The 21,274-nt window shown below is 49.1% G+C and overlaps 1 protein-coding gene across 2 annotated transcripts in view; it reads right to left on the reverse strand.

The window, feature by feature from the left end:
- Positions 1-20,453, reverse strand: part of LOC122924322 (GAS2-like protein 1) — a 42,241-nt gene extending 21,788 nt beyond the window's left edge. Inside the window, exons 1-4 of one of the 2 annotated variants that reach the window (XM_044275289.1) lie at positions 19,920-20,453; positions 16,025-16,679; positions 12,227-12,334; positions 832-928 (exon numbers count right to left, since the gene is read on the reverse strand). In XM_044275289.1, coding sequence (XP_044131224.1) covers positions 832-928; positions 12,227-12,334; positions 16,025-16,648 — 829 coding nt within the window. In that variant the 5' untranslated portion in view covers positions 16,649-16,679; positions 19,920-20,453. Of the gene's footprint in view, positions 1-831; positions 929-12,226; positions 12,335-16,024; positions 16,680-19,915 lie in introns of both variants that reach the window. The other variant, XM_044275290.1, reaches the window with a different exon arrangement.
- Between the last annotated feature and the right edge of the window lie 821 nt (positions 20,454-21,274).

Consider the following 21,274-nt stretch of genomic DNA (forward strand, 5'->3'; position numbering starts at 1 on the left):
GTCATCTTTTGCGGAGCTGAGGCACGCATTGTAAGCCCATGGAAACCCTTCCATGGGCTTTCGGGTCCATGCCTCTGCACCGCAAAAGATAGGACACGTCCTATATTTTGCCGTATCTTGCGGATCACGGACTCATTCAAGTCAATGGGTACATATCTGCAGCATGGGGTGCACACGGCCAGTGCCAGTGTTTTGCCGACAGCTATTTACAGTCCAAAACACGGGAACGGCGGCCATAGGCTCGCCTGAAGTCCTTGAAGTGTATTTTAATCCATAAATGCTGCGCTGCAATATGCATGTGATTTCTGGTGAGGGATAATTGTACTTTTTATCATCCATTTAAACCCTAAATGTAGTGTTCTACAACTAAGTATATTGTCTTATGAAATAATCATAATACCTGGATTTATATAATTATATATACACACCTTCTGTACTGTATCCCCTAGAAGGTATTGAGTTATATCTCACATCAAAGTGATTGATGATCTTATTCTATCAGATCAGCAGGGGTCTGACTCCCAGCCTCCCTGCTGACCATCTGTTTTCAGAAACTGCGGCACTGGAATCACACAGGTCCATACACGGTGTGGTTCCTGCGGCAGCGCTCCCATTGAAGAGAAACAGGAGCAGCACTGCAGTAATCAGTGTCCGGAGAGGTTTAGTTCGAGTGCCTGGTTCCAGCATCACAAGCCAGTGAAAACAGCCGACTGGCAGGGGTTCCCGTAGCCAGACCCCTGTATTGATGATGACCTATGCCAGGGGTAGGTCATCAGTAGGAAAGTCCTGGAAAACCTCATTAATGGCAAGCATCAATATGTACATACTCACAAGCAAACTGGCATCTGCAGGGATCATGCTTGTCTAGATAATGTTCCAGAGTATCCCATCCACCCCCTACACGCACCATAACATGATTCCTTAGAACCTGAAAGACATGGACACATTTATTGCATACAGATGTGCTGCTTCCAGTGAAGAGGACCTGTCCGCTAGTAAACATTTCTACTCACAAAATAACAATTCTGGAACATCTTTTCTAAGATGTCTGTATTATGCCATTCCTCTGTTATTCCTCCTAGAAACATAAATAGACAACTGGATGTTACCAGTTGAGGGGCTAAACAGTGTAGGGACACTTTCCAGCTGGTATCACTTAAAGGGGTTATCCGAGAACATCCCCCCATATGCCGGGCCCCTCGCACTGAATATACGTACCTGCTAGTCTGCACTGTCGTTGCTGCTTCTCCCCGTCCGCGGATGAAAACATCTGATGTAGGGGGGGGAGCAGCAAATGGCAGGCGGGGATGGAAGGGGGGGGGGGGAGCCTCCCTAGCATCACCCGCGATGTTAGGGAGGCTCTCCTCCCCCGTCCTTACCTGCCATTGGCTGCTCCCCCCCAACACCAGATGGTTTTCATCCGCAGACGGGGAGAAGCAGCATTGGCGGTATGGGGACAAGGAACGTCATAGGGAGCGGGGAGCCATGTAATTATATTCAGTGTGAGGGGCCTGGGCATATGGGGGACTTTTTTTGTCTCTGATAACCCCATTAAAGGGGTTGTCTCACTTCAGCAAGTGGCATTTATCATGTAGAGAAAAAGTTAATACAAGGCACTAACTAATGTATTGTGATTGTCCATATTGCTTCCTTTGCTGGCGGGATTCATTTTTCCATCCATTATACATTGCTTGTTTCCATGGCTACAACCACCCTGCAATCCATCAGTAGTGGTCATGCTTGCATACTATAGGAAAAAGCATCAGCCTCTCTGGTGGCTGGGACCGTGGGAGCGCACATAGGCCAGTGCTTTTTCCTATAGTGTGCAAGCACTGCCACCACTGAAGGATTGCAGGGTGGTCTGTAACCATGGAAACGAGCAGTGTATAATGTGATGGAAAAATTTATTCAGCCAAAGGATGGAAAATGGACAATCACAATACATTAGTAAGTGCCTTGTATTAACTTTCTTTACATACTAAATGCCACTTACTGAAGCGAGACAACCCCTTTAACTGTCAATTTATTCAGAAATATCCATTTGGCACAGAAACAGCTTGATGCAAACCGAGAAAAAGATGCCCCAGAATTCTTATTTCTTGGAGAATACAAGCATTTATTAAAACATGTCAGGAGAGGTGATGGGTTCTCTCTGACTTTTTAACTAGGACAGGCTATTTCTACATCAGGATGACTGTACCAAAGCTGAACTAGTTGACAGACGTGGCACACACCATACCCTGATTCGGGCAGAGATAATACATTAAAGGGGTTATCTCATAAATAATGTAAAAAATGAAAATCAGACATCATATAGTACCAGTCCTGTACCTCCCTCACTTGAATCTTGAGATCTCCCCAGACATTTCTCCAATTGTTTGGCTAGACTTAGGCTACTTTCACACTAGCGTTGTTTAAATCCGGCGTTCAATTCTGACACTGGAACTGCCCACCGGATCCAGAAAAACGTGTGAAAACGGATTACATTTGAATCCTGATCAGGATTTTGATCACAATGAAAAAATGCATTGGAAAAAACGGATCCGCCATTTATGGACTAACTTTTTTTTCACATTTCTCGGGTTTAACATGCAAAAGCCGGATCCGGTTTGACTGAACACACGGCGCCGGATCCGGCGTTAATGCAAGTCAATGGGAAAAAGGCCTGATCCGGCGTTCAGTCAAAGTGTTTAGGGTTTTTGGCCGGAGGTAAAAATACAACATGCTACGGTTTTCTGAAAAGCCTGATCAGTCAAAAAGACTGAACTGAAGACATCCTGATGCATCCTGAACTGATTACTCTCCATTCAGAATGCATTAGGATAAAACTGATCAGTTCTTTTCCGGATTTGAGCCCCTAGGACGGAACTCAGCGCCGGAAAAGAAAAACGCTAGTGTGAAAGTACCCTTATTTCAAGCTGGCAGCTTAGGAGTATGGACTTTCTCAGCGGCATGTCCTTTATAGTGACAGTTGAAGGATGGAACTGCGCATGTGCTTCCGTCTCAGCGAGCAGGACAGCTATACAGTTAGATTCCATTGAATAACCACAGCTATAATACACTTTTAATTACATAAGTATTCAGGTCCAGGTGCTGGCTTGAAAACTGTAGAATATTTTTGTGTGTGACAACCTCTAAGTTTGATCAGCTCTGGTGGTTAGAGGATGAAAGGGTCCATCTGCTTTTTCCCCTTTTCCCTGCCTGCCACTTTAGGAGGCAGTTTTTTGCTTACAGCCATTCACAATAGCTCCATATAATTTGTGTATTTGCCCCGATTACGAGGTCTGTCCTATGACCAGGCCGGCTAGGCATCACTGGCTGGGGTTGTTCTCTGCTCAAACAGTTAAATGTAGAATGCATACAAGTAAGAGACAAAAGGAAAAAAGGAGCACAGAATAGAGTTGCTGGTATGATATTAAAATGATAAGTAGACAGAAAGCAGAAATCTGTCGGTTCTCACACTCTAAGGGCCCTTTGTACAATGGTGCGGAGCCACTCCGACGGACATTTATTCATTAGGAGAGAAGAAGACAATCTGCTGCCAGAAGCTTCCACCAGCGGCTAACGCCTCAGCAGACATTAGAATCCAGCATGCCCAATCATTATTTCACTGACATCTGGTTTTAGGACGACCCGGACACATAGAATTGCCTGTGATCCCACTGAAATCAGTGGCATACATAGAGAAGTAAGGGCCCCATAGCAAGTATTAAACCAGACCCCCCACACAGGACAGAAGGATTTCAGTCTAAACCCTTTTCAATGACCCTTGGGCCATTTTTTCCACTGCCTCGTTTGCTTAAAAGTTGTTCCTTAACCCTGGGTTCACACCTGAGCGTTGCGCAAACGCGCATTTTACGCGCGTTTTTATGCGCGTTTTTTGTAATAGCCACAAACGCGCGTCAAAACGCCCCAAAGAAGCTCAAGTACTTGTTTGAGCGTCGGGCGTTTTACAGCGCATTTCGTTCGCGCTGTAAAACGCCCAGGTGTGAACCATTCCCATAGGGAAGCATTGGATTTCATGTCTTGAGCGTTTTACAGCGCGTTTGAACGCGCTGTAAAACGCTCAGGTGTGAACCCAGGGTTAGAGCAGGCATGTCCAAACTGCGGCCCTCCAGCTGTTGCAAAACTACAACTCCCAGCATGCCCTAATAGCTGTAAGCTATCCAGGCATGCTGGGAGTTGTAGTTTTGCTACAGCTGGAGGACCGCAGTTTGGACATGCCTGCTTTAGAGGGTAGAGTCCTGAACAAGTTTTCACCTCCCGCAGAAGAGGAGATAATCCCAACTAAGACTGGGCCCCCTCTTGCCCTGGGCCCCATAGCAGTCACATGGTCTGCCGCTATGGTAGTTACGCCCCTGACTGAAATCACTGGAGTCTGCAGACATGTATTAAAAGTGTGCGAGCCGAGAAATGACACGTTCCTTCCCATAGTCTTGTTACAGGTGCCAAGGACAGTCCAAGAACTGCGGAGAAGAACGGGGACTCCAGAAAACTGATCGGCAATAACGCTAGACACATTTTTAGTTTCCATAATAAGGATTTCCAGACATACTAAATATACAGACACGGGATGATCAAACCCTGTACGAATGGTGGCAAAATGTATTACTAATAGATGAAGTAAGAGACGAGAGGATGGGGTGACTTGTCAATCCTACATTATTCAAAGTCCAGCTCATGTTACACGTTTTGTCAGTCACCAGTCTTATTGTCAGTACTCAGTGAAGGGAGGCTGAATTCATTAACCTGTTCACTACAGAGGTAAAGCCAGTCCAGGCTCCTGCAGCAAATAAAAAGGACAAACTACGTGCAGATAAAGCTGGCGACCAAAGCAGTGCAACCTAAAAACAGAATGGAAGTAAATGGGGTTTCAGCGCAACTCGCAGGCTGCTGCAAACATGACTCCTACGTTTCCAAAAATCCAGCAACATTGGATTTTTTGCCATTCTGGGGTTGCCCCATTTACTTCCGTTATATTTTGAGGCTGCACTGCTACACAGAGATGATTGATGGCGCGATGCTTGCCACAGCTAAAGCCACCATGTAATTCCAGCCCTGGTCTGGGTTCACATCACGTTTTCCCGATCCATTAAGAGTATACAAAAATTGTATACCTTAAATGGATGCTTCAGACTGATGCCATACAGTGGCATCTGTTCAACATAGAGCTCCATTTAAAAAAAAGTATAGTTTTACCATTGTAAAAAAAATAAAAAGGTACAGTACATGTTTTTTATACCAGACTCTGCAGGATACAAGAACGTGTTGTGCTGTATTTTTGTATCCTTTTTCTAACATGATGTGAACACACCCTTATGGTCATTTATGTTCTATATAAAGCCTGTGTATCAGGTCAAAAAATGTAAAACATAAAATAATAATAATAATAATGATGACGATGAAGAAAATGTAAACTGTAATGTTACATTCAGACGTGGCAGATCTGTAGAGGCTTCTCAGGGCATGCTGTGGATTTTCCCTTGCCTGTTATCTTGCAGAATTACCCTTTGCAGTTCAGATACTGAAACCCTCGGCAAACCCTGTACAAATTCTGAAGCAACATACGAAACATCATATTTTCTTCGACAGATTGAAAACGAGATTTTGTATAACTTACCAGTAAAATCTCTTTCTCGCTCTTTCCTTGGGGGACACAGAAGACCTTGGGTATAGCTATGTCCTCTAGGAGGCGTGACACTAAGAAAAAACTGTTAAGCCCCTCCTCCACAGCTATACCCTCAGCCTGGAGAGAAAGGCTGCCAGTTGCGTGTCCAAGTAGTGAGAAAAGGCAAAGCCCAAGAAGTGGAACCAACAAGCCAACTACCCAACGGGTAAAACAAACTCGGAAACTCGTGTAGAGAAAAAACAAAGAATGGGTGGGTGCTGTGTCCCCCAAGGAAAGAGCGAGAAAGAGATTTTACTGGTAAGTTATACAAAAATCTCGTTTTCTCGCCCAGTTTCCTTGGGGGACACAGAAGACCTTGGGACGTTCAATAGCAGTCCAAGAGGGGAGGGACTACAACACCAAGGCGAAGCACCCGAAGGCATCAAGAAACCGCCGCCTGCAGACCAGGCAGCCCAAGACAGCATCCGCTGAAGCCCGAGTATGCACCCTGTAGAACACGGTAAGGTGTGCAAGGAAGACCAGTGACCGCCTTGCACAAATGCATGGCCGAAGCCCAATGCCCCCGGCCCAGGGGACACCAACCGCTCTGGAAAATGAACAGTGACACCAAAAGCAGAACCCTGCCCCTGGTGCGGTAACCACAGCAATAGCCACTCTGAGAAAGCGGAGGAAAGCCACCCTGGAGGCCGCAACCCTTGCACGGACCTCCTAGAAACACAAGAGACCAAACGTCGACAAGAGCCGGAGATCTCCAAGTAAAAACGCAAGGCCCAAACAACGTCCAAACGGTGAAGTGTCCGTTCCCGGGGGCGGGAAGGGGAGGACGAATGCCTCGCGGAACTGAAAGACAAACACCACCTCCAGAAGGAAGGAAGAGACGGGATGGAGAACAGCCCAGTCCTAGGGAAAGACAGAAGGCTCGGAACGAGAAGGACCGCCACTCAGGCACCCGTCAGAGACCCGATGGCTACGGAAACACAACCGCACAGGACAGAAGGAGTAGAGAAAACTACTGTAACGGCTCCAAAGGAAAGATAGGAGCGCCAAGAACCCAGTATGTAGATCCCAGGGCGGTACCGGAGGGCAGTACAAAAAGGAACCCAAGAGCCGCTCCATGGAAGAAGGTCTTGACAGACCCAGAGGGCCGTGGAACGCTGAAAGAGGAGGGACAGCGCCGACACGAAGCAACAGGGTCCCATTCCCAGGTCCAGGCTGGACTGGAGAAAGACAGAACCATGGAGAAAGAAAGGCAGAGAGGGGAAAACGCCCAGCTTCCCATAGAACCCCAGGTAACAACCCTAAGTCCTACAACAGATCCTGGACGAAACACGGCCAGGAGCGAACACTAACAAGTCCGCTAGAGTCGCCTGGGCAAGCGGGCGAAAACCCAACGAGATCAGGCGCAGACCAGTAACACGGGCAGAACCGAAGACGTTCTACAGTCCCGGTGTGGGAGATCCAAGGGCAATCCTGACCGAATGGTAGTCCTCCCAAGTTACCGAGAAGGTAAGTCCATAGCAGAACCATTGCCGAGAATGGAAAAAACGTAATCTGCACCCAGCTGGAGGACAAAACGCGGCAGACCCGGTAAATAGACACACAGCTAGTACAGCCAGTGTGAACAAGGGAGACAGTACGAGGCCAAAAGGAACACCGGAACCATCCACATGAACAACCATGCTCTCCCCAGAGGGGAGGGCAGTGAAGGAACAGCCTCTGAAGCGTGGCCGGGACAGAAGCCACATCGGAGTGATCTGTACCGAGCGGGAGCCAAACAGAGCCGGCGAGAAAAGACAGTCGAGACAGAGGCCGGCATAACACCCTCCAACCGAAAGGAGGGGTGGGCAACAAGGAAGCCATAGGACAGCTCGAGAGCAGAACCCCGCTACACCGAGACGCCCGGTTCACCGCCTCGCAGAAGGCGAATACCCTGAAGAACCCAAGATGGAGGTCCTCCGGACCTGGGTACGCGAGCACCCAAGAGAAGTTGGGTGACCTTCCCGAGAAGAGCGGCTCGAACCTGGTAACAGATCAGACTGAAGCGCTGAGGGCGCCAGCCGGAAGGACTCATACCACACCGCATCTGAAGAGGAGGAAATGGTAGTAGGCGAGGGAACCGTAGTCCCGCCAGAGAAAACGCAGAATTCGAGGGACGCAGCTCTGTTACATGTGCGCTTGGCAGATGAAGGTGCAGCACTCTCGACCATGTGACCACTAACGCAGGGAAACAATGCCGCGGGAGGACGAATGGGTACGTATCTAGGGACCACGAACACACCCCGGGCGGAAGGGCCAACGAAAGGAATGAGTACCACCCAGCTCGGTGCAGTAGCGAACAAGTAGAGCTCGTCTACTTATACATAAGGTATATACCTTTGAATACATTGGGCAGTCATTCGCTGTTTGTTGAACACCACCTTAGGCTCACACAGGTGGACAGAACGAGCTCTTTAGAGAAATAGCGCAAGGCTTGCTGCAAGCATCGTATCTCAAGAGAAAAAAAGTATGTCGCAGGAGAACGGGAGGCATACGTACGAGTAGCCCCGTAAGCAGTGAGAAGGCCAACCCACCCATGGGAGGAGAAGGCACACCCGGCCCAAACAACGGACAGAGCGCACAAGAAAGTCCGCTCACTGCAAAAAAATAGTCACTCAGCGAAGAGTCAGCCAGAGTCCAACCGTACTAACGGAAGTGCAAAGTGCAACCTGAAAGGCAGTCATGCACAAGACCAGCACGGCATGCAATGGAACGCAAGCAGTCCGCCCAGAAAAGGGGGGAATGGACCTGGCCAACACTGCAGTCGGCAAGAGTGCAGAAGCCCGCCACAAAAAAAGGGGGGATACCAAGGCCAGTACCTACTTCGGAAAAGTAGGACATACCATATTCCGCCCAGAAGGGGGCCATGCCTATGGCCGCACATGTCCAGCAGAACGCAGGAAGGTACACCTAGGGAAAGGGGGCATGCACAGGGTTATTCTATCATTAAGTGATTGTGCAAAAATCCACCCAACACCGAATTTCGTGAGAGTGCACCACTCCGTCAATGAAGGGGGACGTGTACCAGTCCAGCACCGCATAAACACGGACAGCTGTGGATCGCGTGAGCGTGCAAAATGCCGCCCATGGAATAAGGGGTGGCCATACACATAACCAGCACAGCTTCCAATGGGAGTGCAAGCATTCCACCCAAGGTAGAGGGCGGCAACGCACCCAGCGAGTGCAGTATTCCGCCCAGAAATGGGGGTCATGCACATGGCCATCATCGCATCCAGTGAGCGTGCGAGCACCCCGCCATGGATGGGGCCATGCACATGGCCAGCAACGCACTGGCGAGAGAACAAACACAGTCAGTGAGAGTGTACGTATGTCGCCTGAGGAAAGGAGACATGTCCAAGGCCAGCAGCGAAACCAGTGAGAGTGCGGCACACCGCCCACGGAAGGGGGGGGGGGGGTCATGCATATGGCCGGCAACAGATCCAGTGAGGTTCAGTGTTCCGCCTATGGAAGGGGAACGTGCACATGGCCGGCACCGTATCCGTGGAGAGTGCAGTGTACCTCCCATGGGAGGGGTACACGCACATGGCCGGCACCGTATCCGGTGAGAGTGCAGTATTCCGCCTATGGAAGGGTTCATGCACATGGCCGGCAGCGAATCCAGTGAGAGTCCAGTGTTCCGCCTAGGAAGGGGAACGTGCACATGGCCGGCACCGTATCCGGGGAGAGTGCAGTATACCTCCTATGGAAGGGGTTCATGCACATGGCCAGCACCGTAACCGGTGAGAGTGCAGTATTCCGCCTATGAAGGGGTTCATGCACATGGCCGGCAGCGAATCCAGTGAGTGCAACCTGTGGAAGGGGGTCGTGCACATGGCCAGCACCGCAGCCGGTGAGAGTGCAGCAGTCCGCCTAGAAAAGGGGGGTCATGCACACGGCCAGGCTGCAGCCAGAGAGTGCAGTATTCCGCCTAGGAAGGAGGGCCATGCACCTGCAGCCACCAGAACTGGGTGACGAATTCTGGGCAGAAATTTTGCATGCGCTTGGCCAGTGCCGTATCCCGGGAGAGGGCAAGAAAACGCCTGGGAGGGGGAACATGCCCTGGCCAGCGCCGCAGCCGGGGAGCGCGACACACCGCCTAAGAGAGGGGGGCATGCCTACAGACAGCATACCGAATGATGAGGCTGCCTCATCCTGCGCAGCCCACAAGCCCAGTTATTTAAAACAAAATTATAATTTTTTCATTTTTTTTATTTTTATTTTTTTTATTATTATTATTTATTTAATTTATTTTTATTAATATTACAGCCTCCCTGAGGCAGAAAGGGGGGCCACCATACAGGGGCACAGGCCGTACAGGCCCATCAGGAGCCGGCCAGTACCCAAAGGGTTAACAGGCACCTGGGCTGGGGGGCGCGCTGCGAACTCTTGGGGGCGGGGGAACCTCCAGGCGGGAAGAATTCGCGCCTGGAGAGTTCCCGCCCCCCCCACAGAGGCCTGAATTTGCGGCCTAGTAGGCCGTAAAGCCGGGGCCTAAATTTTAGCGGCGCCCGGACGACCGGGGCCGCAAGCATTTAAAGTACCGGCCGGGCCTAAGCCAGCCGCGGGTGCCCACATACCGGCCGCCGGAGCCCCCATACCGGTCGCGGGTGCCCACCCCGAGCGCCGGAATTGCGGCCAGCAGGCCGCGAAGCCTAAACAAACTATGCAGCGCCCGGCCGGCCGGAATGCACCGACGGCCGGCCGGGGCCTGTTGGAGCACAGCTCTAGCCAATGCCGGCCGCGGGTGCCCACCCCGCGGCCGGAAGAATCAGGGACCCGAGAGGAGCGTGAGGTGCGGCCCAGCAGGCGCGATGCCTGGGCCGAAATTTGCGGCGTCCGGCCGACCGGACCGATGGTCGGCCGGACCTAGTTGGAGCATAGCTCGCACATGTAACGCCGGCCGCGGGAGCCCACCCCGCGGCCAGGAAGAGTCAGGCGCCCGGGAAGGAGCACCGGATGGTGCGGCCCAGCGGGCCGCGAAGGACTAAATTTTTTTTTGCGGCGCCCTGAGCAGCGCACCGGCAAGCGCCCCCTCTTTGCGCGGACCTCCATCCTGCAGCCAGCTTATGATCTATGGAGGAATGGGTGAGTGCTGTAGCAGATTGCCGCCTTGCGACACCCCAGGGACCAGCCTAGGACCAGCCTAGGTCCAATAGCCACTCTGCTTGATAGGCTACCAGTATGGGGGTCAGTCACGCAGGAGACCGGGGTGGGGGGAGAGGGTCGTAGGGCTGGAGAAGCCACTCTCTCACCATAGCCGTCTTCACCCTCGGTCCGTTCCAGCAGGGTCGCCCCTTCAGCTACTGGCACCGTAGTGGCAGGACGCTGGAAGAGGGGCTTGGCGTGCGGGCGACCCTTGCGCTGGCGGGATGCAGGGGAGCTGGGCTGCCCTGGTCCACCTTGCCTTCTGTGGGGGAGGCAGCAGTGCGGATGACCGGCACTGGCGCAGCTCGACCCCGGGAGAAACAGAGAGGTCTAGTGCGACTCTGTTGTCCCTGATTGTCTGGAACAAAAAAAGAAAGAAAAAGGTAAAAATCAAAATTTAAACAAGGAGAAAAACAGCCCTGCAGAGCAGGGAGTGTCTTGCCTCCTTGGACACTAAGCAAAAACTGGCAGCCTTTCTCTCCAGGCTGAGGGTATAGCTGTGGAGGAGGGGCTTAACAGTTTTTTCTTAGTGTCACGCCTCCTAGAGGACATAGCTATACCCAAGGTCTTCTGTGTCCCCCAAGGAAACTGGGCGAGAAATTTTTATAATACACCATGATTCTGATGACGTCACCAGTCACGAATGCCTGATCCAAATTTTAAAGGGGTTGTCTTATAAAAAACAATGGGGCACGTTCACTAAGGAACTTGTGACTATTTTAGGCGTGAAATCATTACAAGTCCCCTTTTTTAACCAGTCGAGTGACGATACTTTGTAGCGCTGCTGGTTTAATGCCATGTCTGCCAGTTGGGCGATGCATGGCAGGGGCCATGACATCAGCCCCAGCAAATTTACTAACATTTATGCCCCTGTCAGGCGCAAGGACTGCCACAGAGATGCACCTAATTTATGACTAGACGCACACCTAGTCATAAACTAGACAAATCTGAGGACAGTGTCCATATAGGATGAGGAGGCATTCTCAGGGCCTACCTTTATAAAATAAATGTGACCATACAATTAAAACTAAGGGCGGCCAAACCACGTGTTTTGAACATCCATTCAGGCAATGTATGGGGGTAAAAGAAAGATTGGGCATGTTGAAATTCAATGTACACAATCCTTTGTCCTCAGAGGTTTCTGGCAGCCGCTTACTCTGCTCCCCCCCCCCCCCATTTAGAACACTTGCATACTTGGCAGAACAGATCATGCATGTGTATGGGAGGGTTGGAGGACATAGTTGACCAACAACACTAAGGACAAGCGAATAACTGCGAGTTATGTAATTTATGATGAATTACTTGCACGGAAAGTAAAAGCAAATAATAGGAATATGAACCAATTTAACACCATTTTAGGCTGTAGTCTAGATGTGCATGTTTTTAAGGAAGAATACATCAAAAAGTAGTAAATACCCGCACAAAGATGAGGGTGTTACTGTCTCCAACTTGATATTTTCCTTCTGACACTTTTATCATTGGAAACTGTGAAGGACAACGGCAGCAGCCAAGTATCTCCCGAACCTGTGGAGCAAAACAGAGCCGAATAAGAGACTATAAAATAATGAGAATTTATCAGATCATTTATGAGGAGGCGCAAGTTCATCCTCTCAAAGTCCTTGTGCCTAGGCTGAAATCTATGGCAGCTCAGAGCTACCGTAGATTTCAGTCTTCTTTGCCACCAGAAAACTGACGTAGAAGAGGATAAATGAGCCCTTGGAGGCAGCCATTTATACAGCTGTGTAGAATACATGTAATCCCAGTGTGCTCCTGAGATCTCATGCTGGTTTATACCTGTCCACTGAACGCAGTTTTAGGGCTCATGCACACGACCGTATGTATTTTGCGGAACGGAACAGCTCCCCCCTAATAGAACAGTACTATCCTTATCCGTAATGCGGACATTAATAAGACATGTTCTATTTTTTTGCGGAACGGACATATGGAAACGGAATGCACACGGAGTAACGTCCGTTTTTTGTGGTCCCATTGAAATGAATGGTTCCGCATACGGTCCGCAAAAACAAATACGGAACGGACACAGAAAGAAAATATGTTAGTGTGCATGAGCCCTAAAGGGAACTTCTCAGGATATGATTTATCCATGTTACTCAGAGAAGCCTCCTCATTAGAATAAGCAGCATTACCTCAGATGGGCAGCACACAATGGGCTTTTCAGTGGTGTATGCACAGAAGAGAAATGACTCACTCAGCCATATAAATATCCACTTCTATTTTACCGGATATGAGGTTAGGACGTCTCAATCACCTTGGAGATATACAAACATTAGGGAAAGTCTCCCCAAGAAAAAAGTAGTGACAGGAAAACAAGTCATTACACCACTTCCTTCACACAGGCGGCGGCTGATCAGAAAACTATAATTACATTCACTGATCTGTAGCACAATGGCAATTAATGCTAATAGCTGACAAATCCTACGCCGGGAGGACGTACATGCTGGATATTAATAGAAATTACTAAGCCTAAACTGATCCGACTGGATGAAGACAGCAGTATCCTGGCAGACGCTGGAACCTATATAATAAGGTTCCTCGGGGAAAGGGACTTATTGCTCCTAGAACGGTAAAAAGACTCACTAGCCGCACTGCCTTACATACATGCGGGATGCTCCCCAGCACCTCCCAATTCCACACCACATGACTTATGACCTCTCACTCCCATCTCTAAGACTTCTCCCGAGCTGCACCAGTTCTCTGGAATGCCCCACCCCAAGCAATTAGTCCACAGCATCCACAGTTTTAGGCGCTCCCTAAAAAAACCATCTTTTTATGTTAGCCTATCTCAAATGTAACCCTTCTTCATTCACCCAATTATTCTTCTGAATGTGATCCATCAGTATCCATCCCAGATATTGGCTCATGCAGTTTTATATCTACTCCCCTATTGTGTTAAGATGGCCGGACCATTGTACAAATCAAGCACTTGTTACCTTCTGTGTCACCCCCATCTCCTCAGATTGTAAGCCTGTCTGTTGCTATGTTATTTATGACTCCCTGATTGCACAGTGCTGCATAATAGGTTGGTGCTATATAAATAAAGATTATTATTTCACTTTACGACTTGCTGGATCAGCCGGTAATTCTACCGTCATAGGCGTCAGTGGACGTTACACATCCTCAAGCCTTTCTACGCGATACCTGATCCTATAATCAGCGAGGTATAAAAGTGAGTAGACGCACATTATGACTATATAAAAGCAGCTGTTTGAGGATGAGCTAAAGCCTCCCATAGCTACTGAATAAAACTGCATTCACACTGTACATGGTTTGAGTTTAAAATGTATACCGCTAATGTGTAACTGCATAGAATAGTATAGCCGACTATGCTATTCTATACAGGAAAAAGGCTACGGATATGCCTGACAAATACACTGGGAGCTTTCCGAGTGAATACGACAAAAGTACACTGCAAGTCCTAACTTGGTATTGCAGCTCAGAACCTTTTACTTCAATGGAGCTGAGCTGCAACTAGGCCATGTGACCGATGACCGTTACGTCACACGGCCGAGGAAGAGGCTGCAGCGCTCACAGAGTGCCAGCCCCTTCTAACAGCTGATCGGCAGGGGTCTCAACTCCACTGATCTGATATCGATGATAGGTTTGCACCAGGTATCGAATTATCAATACTTTTGTACCGGTATTGATTTGATACCAGGATTTGCCCTTTACCTGATCGCACCTCCCTGTCATAGAGGTCATTGCTGACTATGTGATTCTGCCACCGACACCCGCCTCCTGCATTTGTATTAAATGTTAGTTATCTTCATTGGTGGCGGTGTGTGTCCCCAACCCTCCCAGTATTAAAGGGGTTGTCCGGGATCAAGATTTTTTTTTAAACCAGTTAAATCACTATTAATAGCGGTTTGAATGTCCCCCCAGATGTTTTTAGGTATTTTTACACTTCAGCAGGGCTCCTACAGTCCCCCACTGATTGTTTACCTTTCTGTTTATGTGTCCGGTAACTTCCTGCCTCAATGCTTTCTGGGTCCCAGCGCAGCTAAACGCCTCCTTCCTTACTAAGAATGCGCCCTGCTCGGCGAGGGGCGTGGCTTAGCGCTTCTGTTGCCGCATAGTTACTGCCCCTCCATGCGCTTGGAATAATTAGAGGCTGACGGTGACGTCACTGGGCTCCTTGTGAAGCGGAAGGAGAGGCTTCGCTATGCAGAAAGGGACCCGGTACGTCACTGACTGTGATAGAAACTGCACTTCCGGCTGAAAATTTGTGAAGTGAAAAAGGGCCATCAGAAATGTCTGGTAAGGGAAGGACAGGCATGAATGTAATATTTAGGGGACCATTGTACATGTAGACCCATGTCCCCAATCCCGGACAACCCCTTTAAATCATTGGTGGTGCAGTGGCAGTTCCGATCGGAGCCACAGCAGTGTAATCGCGGGCCTCCGATTGGTTACCGTGGCAGTCAGGAAGTTACTGAAGCCCTGGCTGCCATTGTAAGCTTCCTACTGCAAAAAATAAATAAAAATATTAAGTATAAATCACCCCCTTTCCTAATTTTACATATTAAATAAACATATTACATATCGCCACGTCCAAACTCTTAAAATATATATTTTTTTTAAATATCACGTTTTTTTTTTTTTCGCGTGGTATCGCAATACTTTTTCATAGTATTGAAACCGAATCAAAATTTTGGTATCGTGACAAGGTCATTAATTTAAATTCCAGGATAACCCCTTTAATGGGTCATCAACATGGTGCACAGACGTGTTGGGTCCTCCAGAGAAAGAGACACTCTTTGAAGCCACTCTGCACTCTGGTGAGCCTTGTAAACCAGATTGACCCAAGGCTCACAATATTCCTCCAGCCCTGACAGAGATAAATGCTGGAGGATAATGGACAACCGCAAGGGTTGCCCCATTTATCAAATTCAACCCAAGCTAGAAACAAGATGCTTCTATTTCCCTATACAAGTATATGTCAACAGTATACAAAGGATACCTAATGTATAACTCCAACTAATGCTGGCATAAAGGCATACCATACATATGTTGCCCATGGGCTACAGTGTTAAAAACCACATAATGCAGCGTACAAATTTTTTACTGGATGCCTGTGCCTACAATTGTTTACACCGTTCTATATGGTAAAAAAAAAAACAAAAAAAAAAAAACGTACATGGGTACACTGGCCCAACGCCTGGAGCACCTACTTTGCCCTTTCAGATGTGAGCTTACCAATTCATCCAAGTTCTTGAGATCACATAAAGTACGAGGAGGCCTGGCAGGCATCTGAGGCCGTGGGTATCCTTTCTGATCAGCGTTGGGCCTGCCCCGGCTAAGTTCTTCTTCAATTTCTTCTTCCATCTGAATGAGAATTGGTGCGGGCATGCCAAAGCGTGCACCTCGCCGGGCGACCTCAAGCAAGCACAATACAAAGCTCTTCTCCCCCTTCCTCAACACCAGGTCATTGGTCTCAAACATGAGCACCTCTGGTATACCAAGTTCCTTCCGGCACCAGCCAATGAAGTTCGACACATTGTCCCTGGCAATGAATGAGCTGGGAACTGCACCTTTAACCTGGAAGGTCACCTCCTTATTTGGTAGCCGCATGGTAGCGGCAGCATCTGGATACTGTACTTTAAAATCTCGAGCCAATCGGTTCAGGTTGTTAGCATGCTGACATAATGTGTAGCCAGTCTCCAAAGCCTCGAGGAAGGTGGTGGCTTCCATGTCTAAGTCATATAGCATATTGAGCCAGTCAGTGAGGTCCTCCTTCATGGCCTCCAGATACTCCTCACTGGAGCGGAACGGTCGGATGCTTTTGGAAGCAGATGACTGGATTTGGCTCTGGTCTGCCATTTCTTCTCAATCCACCCTTCAGTGAGCTGACCTACACAGAGAACACACAATATATCACGGGGTCATTGTCAGAGCGGTGAATGCTTTATTTAACCATCAGCACATTATAATTAAGGTCCAAAGACAGTGGGGGTCATCTATCAAAGACTGGCATTTTACGCATTGCACTGCCGTAGGACGGGGCACAGGCTTTATTAAAAATGAGGTGCATCCTCTGACAGTCCCTGTGCCTAGATGGATATCACCTCTAGGCCCTGACTGGAGTAGATTTCAATCATCATTTACACCAAGAACCTGGCGTAAAAGTCTGAGAATTGGTCGGCACCAATGGTCCAGCCTCCTCCATGCCCCCGGCACTCCCCAGTGTTGAGGGTGGCTTCAAAATGCTGCATGCTCCTAAATTTAGGCACACAGGCGTTTAAAAAGTTGCAAAATGGGGCCATGTGGCTCTTTTATGCCTAAAACTGGCATCAGGAATCATGATAAATGACCCCCAGTGCGTATGGTTCTGGATAATGGGAGGCGCAGTGGAAGGGTATGTACACACATTGCAGATTTTGTGCGGTTTTTCATAGAATTTTGTGCAGAAACAGCACCAGCAAAGTGAAGCAGATTTACCAAATCTTGTGTACACACTGCGTATTCCATACATGTGGAGACTAATCCGCAGCACGTCACTTGTTTGTGTGATACCGCACCTTCTATGTAGTGCTTTTCCCCATAGACTGCACCAAAACAACACACACACACAAAACCCGCTATAAATGATGCAAATTTATGTGTGGTTGTTATGTGGGTTTTTTTTTATGCGAATTTTCTGCATACAAATACACAATGTGTGCAGGTACCCTAAGCACCCCAACTTTTACGCTCGGTTCAGACCTGAGCGTTCTGAAAGGAGCGCTCTGTATGCGCGATTGTACCGGCGTTTGCAATAGCGCATACAGAGACAAGCGAACGCCCATTGTCGCGCGTTCCCGAAAGTCTATGTACGGGAACACGCGACAAGACGCCCCAAAGAAGCTCATGTACTTCTTGGGGCGTCGGGCGTTTTACATCGCGATCGTACGCGCTGTAAAACGCCCAGGTGAGAACCATTCCCATAGGGAATCATTGTTTTCTCCTTGTTGAGCGTTTTACAGCGCGTAGGAACGCGCTGTAAAACGCTCAGGTGTGAACCCAGCCTTAAAAGGGGTTATCCAAGAGCTCGACAGCAATCCCAGAGTGGTCGTCCAGCGGTGGGGATTACTTACCTGGTCCCCATCTCTGGGTTTGGTGTGGAACGCTCATGCTGTGCCGAGATGAACATCCGTAATCGAAGGGGACATGGGACCGCTACAGTCAATAACAGGCTGCAGAGGTGACCTGCACAACAACTGGTCATGTGACAAAGGGTGAGCAGTCCAACGCTGTGGCCTGTAATTGGCTGCAGAGGTCATGTGTCCCCACCATTGACGGATGTTGATCTCAGCACAGCAGGGAGAGGAAGAGCTGGTCCGGGAGCGTTACATACTGAACCCAGCACGGGTACCGCTGGGTGACCACTATGGGATTTATGTCTAGCTTTTGGATAACCCCTTTAATCCCTATTGATTGGAAGCTACATCACCCAGGTGCACAGAGCTGACGGCACTGAACAGGAAGGGACCGCCTCCGTGGCACTGGGGGATTAAAAGGTGTATTTCTTGGCCATGCAATCTGGTATGCTCACACTAGTCCCTGTCAACTATATAGTACTGTCAGCAGTTCTGAGGGTCGAAGCTGCTGATAGACTCCCTTTAATACACAGAAGGCAATGACTGCTATCCCTGATCTATAATATATATATTATACACACACACACACACCACATACTGAGCCGACCCCCTATATGACGCGTGTATAGCTGCGGTGTAAAGCCCACCCATTCTGTACAGTACAGTACACACCATGCAGTAACACATGGCAGTGTCAGCCTCTGCAGTATTTTGTGTCCGTGTGCACCAGAATCTGCACAGACCGATCAAACTTGATACCCAGCGCCATTTGATAAATGTGTCCCGATGAAGGTGACGCATTACTGTGAGCATGTGGCATTATGTGGAAAACTAAAGCAGAAGACAGTCCAGCATCACAGGATCCATACACAACACATGGTTGTAATTGTGACATTATGACCAACATTGTGACTGCGACAACAGGTGACATGATTGTGCGGCATATCTTCACTGGAAAAACAGGTGACATAACTGTGTGACATATGGTGACTGGAAAAACAGGTGACAGTGTATGACATACCGTAATGGGAAAAATGGGTGCCATAACTTTGACATATTGGGACTGGCATAATAGGTGACAAAGCTGTGTGGCATATTGTGACTGAAAAAAAAAAAAAACTGGGCACATAACTGTGTCATGTCCGGACTGGAAAAACAGGCGACATACTGTAACTGGAAAAATGGGTGACATAATTGTGTGCCATATAGTGACAAAAAACAGGTGACACTGTGTGACATACTGCAAATGGAAAAAATGAGTGACATAATTGTGTGCCATATCGTGAGTAGAAAGACAGGTGACACTGTGTGTGACATAACATAACTGGAAATTAGGAGACATAATTGTGTGGCATATCTGACAGAAAAATAGAAGACATAACTGTGTGGCGTGCAGGCGTGCTACATAAGGCGACAACGGGTAGGGCCACCTGGAGGGAAAAATGGACATGGAGGGAGAAAGTGACATGGGGGTAGATGGAGAAGGTGGCTGGCTGGGGATGAGTCTGACAGGTTCGATTGAGGTCTGATAAATTGGGGTCATTGGGCGTAGCTGAGGGATAAAGGGGGTCAGTGGTCTACTGAGGTGTATGAAAAATATTTTTTTCTTATTATCCTCCTCTAAAACCTAGGTGTGTCTTAGAAGGCGAAAAATATGGTCCTTAAACCAGCCATTGTCTGAAGCAGAGAGAAGATACCAGGACCACAGAGAGGAGAAATGTAACTTTGCTTGTGTTGGCAAAAATCCTTGCACCGGCCCTGGTGGCGTGACAAACAGGTGACACTGTGTGACATACTGTAACTGGAAAATGGGTGACAATTGCGTGACATCGTTAATGAAAAGAAAGGTGACATAACTGTGTGACATATCTTGACAGGAAAACATAGGACATACTGTGACTGTAGTGTTCGCCAGGGCAATGGGGTGCTGGGGAGAAAGCTCTGCCACCGGAATCATACAGAAGTCTGAGGAGCCTCGTGGCTACTAGAGAGTGCCCGGAGGAGGACTTACCTACCGCACTCAGTGGCTCCCCGCCATTGTCACACAGCGCCGTCCTCGGCTGTCACCCCCGCTCACAAGGCAGCCTGCGCATTCTCTGCAGTCCGGGCAGGGCAGGACAAGCCCAGAGAGGGGCGGCGGGGACGGGCTGCCTCGCCCTCTCCACAAGGTTAATCGGGCGGTGTAATCCTCTGCCGGTAGCCGCCCGTCCTCATCGTCACCTGAAGGCAGCGGGCAGCAGCATCCCTGTCACACCGCGTTACGTCCTGTCATGGACCACACGGCCCCGCACTTCCTCCCTTTCCCGGAGCTCTGGGAGGGACGGGAGCATCTAGAAGACAGAGGGCTTCATTACAACTTCCTGCCTTCCCGGGGTGCCCATTCATTACTGGGAGGAGGGGGCTCCGGTTACTTCAGAAGACGCAATTACAGACCCACAACCTGTCATTTGCTGCAATGAAAGCCCAGAGCTCCGGGCAGGGGAGGGTTAATAAGCGCCGTGGCTGGCGGCGGGACGTTTAACACTATCATCGCCAGAGGTGACGGCGGCCAGCAGCGTCCCACTCCCTGGCTGCAGCCGGCGGCTTTAAGGATGAGCTCAAGTCGGGCGGAGGAGGGCGAGGCCGCCTTCCCTTCAGACTCCAGACTCTTTGGCTTCTCTCCCAAGTTTAAATATTTTAACGTCTTGGCCAATGCGGAAAAAAAGCGTGGCTGGGCTGTTAACTCTTACAGGGCCACCCCTGATTTATCCTAGAAAACTGCTGCCAGATGCCATGAAGGCAGAGGTGCGGTTCCTAATGGCAGATCTGTTACAGATGTTTAAATCTGCAGTGTGTGAACATAGCCTAAGAGGCTAAGGGTACTTTCACACTAGCGTTTTTCTTTTCCTGCATAGAGTTCCGTCCTAGGGGTTCAGTACCGGAAAAGAACTGATCAGGCATATCCCAATATATTCTGAATGGAGAGTAATCCGTTCAGGATGTCTTTAGTTCAGTTGTTTTGACTGATCAGGCAAAAGATAAAACCGCAGCATGCTACGGTTTTATCTCCGGCGAAAAAAACTGAAGACTTGCCTGAATGCCGTATCCGGAATTTTTTCCCATAGGAATGTATTAGTGCCGGATTCGGCATTCAAAATACCGGAATGCCGGATCCGTCCTTCCAGTTTGCGCATGCGCAGCCTGGTAAAAATGTGAAAAAAGATACAAGACGGATCCGTCTGTCCGCATGACAAGCGGAGAGACGGATCCGTCCTTGCAATGCATTTGTGAGACGGATCCGCATCCGGATCCGTCTCACAAATGCTTTCAGTCAGTGGCGGATCCGGCGGGCAGTTCCGGACGACAGAACTGCCCGCCGGATCACGCTGCC

Source organism: Bufo gargarizans, chromosome 1, assembly GCF_014858855.1.
Source record: "Bufo gargarizans isolate SCDJY-AF-19 chromosome 1, ASM1485885v1, whole genome shotgun sequence".
NCBI lineage: Eukaryota > Metazoa > Chordata > Amphibia > Anura > Bufonidae > Bufo > Bufo gargarizans.